Source organism: Patella vulgata, chromosome 2, assembly GCF_932274485.2.
Source record: "Patella vulgata chromosome 2, xgPatVulg1.2, whole genome shotgun sequence".
NCBI classification, from domain to species: Eukaryota; Metazoa; Mollusca; class Gastropoda; family Patellidae; genus Patella; species Patella vulgata.
The window spans coordinates 26400591-26407037 of record NC_065880.2 but is presented as its reverse complement, the minus strand read 5'-3'; the positions used below and the strand labels follow the sequence as shown (position 1 = coordinate 26407037).

The following is a 6447-nucleotide window of genomic DNA, read 5'->3' as shown; positions in this document are numbered from 1 at the left end:
TTATTTTAAAAAGAGAGAGTGAGAAATGGGGTTTAACGCCCACTCGACACAAACTAGGTCATTTCGGGACTAACATGTTTTTTAAAATTTTATTTCAATAATTCGCTTGCGCGTAGGGGTCTTTAGCAGTGGGAGGACCCGGAGAAAACCCACGAGGTTGGACAGGCGACCCTACTCCCTTGTCACGTACAACCGGGGATTCGAAACCATGCCAGTTGACTCAATGACAGGCCTTATGATACAGCACGCACGTGCTAACCATTCGGCCATCCAACCCCCCTCTGTTATTTTAAAGCCCGTGTCCAGGATAATCTTACATTGTGTCATTTTCCGATTCAGGTGCAAGTTACAATATATTATTAAGGATGAGTTCAGTGTTGGTGTACATCGGACCGTAACTTTCTGGATATGATCCAGCTGTCCTTTACGCAAAATGTGTAACAATGTTTGTGGGTTCTCCAGTATAATTAATTGGGAACATGGATGCAGGAAACCTGGATATTTTCACTTTCCATGACGGACGAATCCTATCGGTAGCGTTGATATTTTGTTTTCTTATATGGTTTATCTGTTCTCAGTACATTCTAGAACGAATTAAGATGTGAGAAGTTTCCTTATAATGCAAATACCTAATATGATCGTAAATCTCAATAAAGTAAGAAATATGTCTACAACTCGAAACGGGTGACAGACTATTTTTTCTTGGTTAATTTTTAATCTTACTAGATAAATAAAACCCCACACGATCGAGAATCTCAACTATTAATATTAAGTGATTTGCCCAACAAAATATATCACTTCCAAATGCCAGCATGGAATGATTAAACAGTTTGGGATTGAAATACTAACTCATTTTGATCAATGAATCGATTTGTCATGTTCTAGAAATTACATTACTTAAAAGTTACAGTAACATTTAAGTAATGTAATTTCTAGAACATGACAAATCGATTCATTGATCAAAATGAGTTAGAACACTACAAACGACCAGGTCTAATGCTTCATTGAGAGTCATATAGTATATTATTACTTACACGATAATTACGATAAAACTGTTTCTTCCTTTTCTTTTGTAACTAGTAAACAGAAAGTGAAAGTACATCGTTTTCCTGGGAATAATAACCGAAGGCAGCAGTGTGACGTGTAAGTTACACGTCACACTGCTGCCTTCGGTTATTATTCCCAGGAAAACGATGTACTTTCACTTTCTGTTTACTAGTTACAAAAGAAAAGGAAGAAACAGTTTTATCGTAATTATCGTGTAAGTAATAATATACTATATGACTCTCAATGAAGCATTAGACCTGGTCGTTTGTAGTGTTCTAATCGATTGAATTACCCAAGTATAATAATATGAATTATAGAGTGGGGTACTGTCTGAATGTAAAATGTCCAGCATTCATGTGATATGATTTACGGCGTTACAAGGTATTTTAGAACGGGCGTGGTTCCTTACTCCACGTATGAACAGTCTGGTACCTATTTTGTGCTTGTAGTAAAGGCATGTATTGAGATGCATTTAAGGTGGGGTTGCCGACCAATGCTGATCTTAGACCGACTCGGGAGTAGGTTAATCCCCAAAATTGACCACTCAGGATTGATGTTGTGCCAGGGGGCCCAAACCAAAGGTTTGATACCCATTTTGTGCTTGTACTGAAGGATATATAGGTCTAGTGAGATATTATTTTGACGATGGCTGGGACGTGGCCGGCCGACCAATGGTAACCTTTGTCCTAATCAGACAATTCCCCCTAAATTGACTACTCAGAAGGATATATATTGTCATTGGGAATTCTTAGGAACATTTTGACACAAGTTTCATAGATATACTCGAAATATCTTATAAAACCATTTTTGGCTGGAACAGCGCCCACTGGTGGTGTCCCCAAAAGCATTACTAGCTCCTACAGTATATGGGGAAATGATTGAAATGTTTATAATTTGGCACCCGTTTGATCAGTACGTTACCCATGCCTACGCTACTGTTCATGGAACTACTGCAATTTAGCGAATCTTTAAAGTTATATTTTTTTCTTTTAGGTCCTTAAAGTAAGTAAAATGCGTCTGGACGAATTTATTGAACGGCTGAAATTTATCCCAAGTTTCTTCACTCTGGACATGTCCAACCTCCAAACTAGTAAACTTCAAACTATGAAAGTTAAAATAGAAGAGCAGGAACCGGATAAATCCACTGAAACAGTTAACAATAATCTAGTATCATTTCTTAAGTTTAGTCTTGTCAAAGACTTTGGTTCCTGCGAGACCAAAAACTCGTGGGTTTTAGAGAGGAATCCATGCAACATACAAGCAAATGTCATGAAAGCTGTTCTATATTCTCAAATGGACAGAATTAGCGAGGCAGAAGATAAATTCAAAGAACTTAAAGAATTAAGCAAAGACGATTATTTGATGGCCGAAGCTACAGCAGAAAACGCATATGCTTACTCAAGAATGGGACCAATATATTATAATACAGCCATTGAACTGTATGAGGACGTTATTCAAAAATATCCAGACCAATATGACTGGAAATATCGCATGGCACTAACTATACGTAGATGCCAACATTCGGGCATTTTCGGTCTATTACCCGCAATTGACCCCGTAGCAAACTTCCACAGGGCTAAAGGAATGTTTGAGGATGTAATTGAGAATAGTGAAGATAGAATATTAAAAGCCTTGTCTTTTAATGGCCTGGCCCAGCTGCATCACGGATATTGTGCGGAGAAGATTACTTTCGGCGACATGGGATTTCAAACAGAAGAAGCTGTCAAAGAACGGATCTTTGTATATTTAACCAATGCTAATGAATTCTCTGATGATGATCAGAAAGTTTTAACGGTAACTGGTCGCTTACTGAGAAAACTGGGAAAATTAGAATTGGCTAGAAACGTATTGGAGAAGGCTATGACCATACACCCAACCACTATATGTTGTGAGAACCTCGCTTTAACTATAAGAGATATAGATGGTGGGTATACACCATTAGTGATTGATCGCTTGACACAGGCCGTGGAATTAAGTAAAGGTCTTAACCTGTTCGCCATGGAGCAATTAGGTATAGCTCATAAGGAGTCCGGGAATCTCGAAAAAGCTCTGGACTGTTTCAAAATACTCGCTGACGGAACTGACTATCTTTATCAACGACAGGGCAACGAGAGAGCATCAGGCTGTTATAAATTACTCGCGAAAGACGGGGGCATTTCCTCAGAAGAAAAAAATAGATGTTATAATGAATACAATCGCTGTAGAAGAGAGTGCATTATTAGTGCTGTTAAGCTTCATCTTCGAGATGGCAAAGGCCCAGAAATAGAAAAGGTTTCAGTGAGGGATCTTTTCCATGATTCCGGAGTCCATACCCGTTACAGCGGTTCAAACTTAGATCAGGTTAAACGAATTGTGAGATTTCAAAAAAAATCTCTCGGTTTTAACAGTGATATTAAATTGGCTTACGGAAAAAGGGATATTAATGACGCTTTTAAAAATTTGATACACACATTTTTAAAGTTAAAGGAATATAATGACTGTATGGATTTAGCCACCATATTAACGTTAACGGATATACCAGAAATAGAGATGATAGCAGTGGAGGTTATGATGGATATTGTTGGAGAAACGGCTGACGACACCATTGTAAACTCCTGCTTTGAACGAGCAATGACAATTTCTTACAATGCTAAGGAAGTGGATTCACATGTCCGCCTTATCTATGATACCACAACTTGTAAAGAAGAGGCAGATAAGATTGATGAATGGCTGGTAGGAGTAGGGTTAAAGGTAACCAAGAATCGGGATGATATCTTTCAGTTCCAAAACAAAAAACAGGCCCTGTTGACGGCCATGTCTGATTGTAATATCGTGGTGTTATGCATTTTTAAAAATAACAACACGAACTTAGTGGAAGATTATCCGATTGACGCTCTTCCTCAAAATCAGCCGGTTGTTATTCCATTGGTTGTAAACAGTAGTTACGTGTCCCCTAATCTACGTCATATTCCGCCTTTGAAATACCCGGACCCTGACGATTCGAAGGGAACCTGGTTGAAAGAATTTGGGAACAGAGTATTTAAAAGGGGTGCTCAAACATAATGGGTCAAAAGAAAAATGTGTAGATATTTCGCAAACAAATACGACGTTTTTTTTTATTCCATTGACACAGTAACACGTTTAGTTTTCGAAAAATGGTTTAAGAGGGGGGGGGGGGGGCGTAATCAGAAGATGCAGTCAAAACTCTTTTTATATATTTTTTATTTAAGCATATACAGAAATGATAATAAATTACACAATGTATTCTTTTAAAGATATACCAGACATATAGTTAGAAAATAATAATCATTGCACTATATTTTAATTACACAGTCCATTCTTCTTTATTTAAGTCATGCAGATCAGAGTATATGTGCTGTAATTTGTTCTGTAGGGGATTGCTTTGTGTGGTACCTATAATCAATTATGAATTTGTAGAGCGCAATTCTTTCCAGTAAACCATTATTACTAGGAAAATGACGACCGGCTAGTTCATTTTTTTATACGCCCACATTTTCATGTGGACGTATATTGTCGTCGCCCCGGTCCGTCCGTCCGTCCGTCCACAATTTGTTTGTGGACAGTCTACAGGTCATAATTCTTCTCCGATTTTGACGAAACTTGAAATATGGGTTTATCACCAAAAGATCCCGGTTCCTTTCGATATTGGCATGTATCGGATCGAAACTTCAAGGATTATGTCCCTTGTTTGTACGAAAAATCACGTTTTTAGCTTGTGGACACTTTAGAAGTCACAATTTTTATCCCATTTTGTTGAAACTTGAAATGTAAGTTGATAATCCAAAGTTCTCGGTTCCTTTCGAAATTCGCGCATATCGGACCTTAACTTCCTGAATTATGGCCCCTGATTGTACGAAAAATCGCGTTTTTAGCTTGTGGACCCTATAGAGGTCATAATTTTTATCCGATTTAAATAAATGTATTATTATATCACCGTTACACCCTAAGGACGGCTGAGTTCAAATTTCGTGAAACTAGGCCCAAAACTGACAGACAAAATGGCCGTCCCGCGTTCTCAAATAGCGTAAAAATATGGTATATCAAGGGTGTGAACCCTATAGAAGTCACAATTTTTTTCCGATTTTGTTGAAACTTGAAATTTAAGTTTATAACCCAAAGATCTCGGTTCCTATAATTTCGATATTTGCGTATATCGAATTGTAATTTCCTGAATTATGGCCCTTGATTGTAGGAAAAATCACTTTCTTTTTAGTATGTTCTCTATCCATCTCTCGAAAATGTGGGCGTATCCTGCCTGGCAGCTGCTGGTTTAAATTATTGGTTGGGGAGGGGAGGGGAAGGGGGGGAGGGGGTAAACAGAGGGCAGACCAATTATGGGAAGGCAAATGCCGCCACTGTTCTCCAGTATAATGAATTGGGGACATGGAATCAGGAAACCTAGATATTTTCACTGACCGTGAGGGACGAACCCTGTTGATCCAGGTCGATCGATAGCGTTGATATTTTGTTTTCTTAAATGGTCAATCTCAGTACATTATAGCATGGATTAAGCCGTGAGAAATTTCCTAAAAGTGCAAATACTCAACATGACCACCAACACCAATAAACCAACAAATATGTCGTCAACTCGAAACGGGTGACAAACTATTTTTTTTGGTTAATTTTTAATCTTAGGGACTACTTGGTAAACAAAACCCAACACTATCGCGAATCTCAACTATTTGCCCAACATAATAGGCCTAGGCCTAGTGTGGCGCTTTTTCTTCTTCTGTCTTTGGCCACGAAATGGTGTAGCGGGTTGGTAGTGTGGGGATTTCTGCTGCAATTGTTGCTCACAAGCCGTTTAAAGTAGAGCCTCTTCAGAGGAGAGGGCGGACTAGCTAAAAAGTAGTTGTGCTATGTTCGTCTCTCTCTCTCTCTTTCTCTCTCTCTCTCTTCGAACAAACCTGTATAAAACTATAAAGTTTTATTATGTATTATAACATACAGGTAAGTTTTATACTATTTATAAAGAGGCGAACTGTCCCAGTTCAACCAGTTCAAGCCGTTCTGTGATCTGTTCTGTTTCTGTGTAATAGCCTAAAGCTATACTGTGTATTAACTGCAAGCAGTTAAAGGCTATATCTTTGCATTAAACGCAAGCGTTTAACGTCTGTGTCTGTCTGGGAACAACTGACCTACGATACTAGTGCGGGGTATCACGTTCGCCAGAATGGCCTCGTTCCTGAGAATTCATCCCCATTCCCCAGATCATGCAAAATTATAAACTATATACGCTGCTTTAGTAAATAAAGTATACATTGTCAACAATATAAATGCAACATTATTTAATAGATGGACATAATGTGATTTATGATTAAGTTGACATACAAAAGTATTATTTAGTTACGCTTAATAAGTTATAGGATATGCATATAAATTATAATTATTCAAATTCAG

General features: G+C 38.1%; 1 protein-coding gene across 1 annotated transcript; it reads left to right on the top strand.

The window, feature by feature from the left end:
• The first annotated feature begins 1153 nt into the window (after positions 1-1153).
• LOC130010476 (uncharacterized) lies at positions 1154-4642 on the top strand. The gene is made up of 2 exons (XM_050535530.2): positions 1154-1261; positions 2041-4642. The coding sequence occupies exon 2, from the start codon at positions 2059-2061 to the stop codon at positions 4087-4089; it is 2031 nt and encodes a 676-aa protein (XP_050391487.2). The 5' UTR covers positions 1154-1261; positions 2041-2058; the 3' UTR covers positions 4090-4642.
• The last annotated feature ends 1805 nt before the right edge of the window (positions 4643-6447 follow it).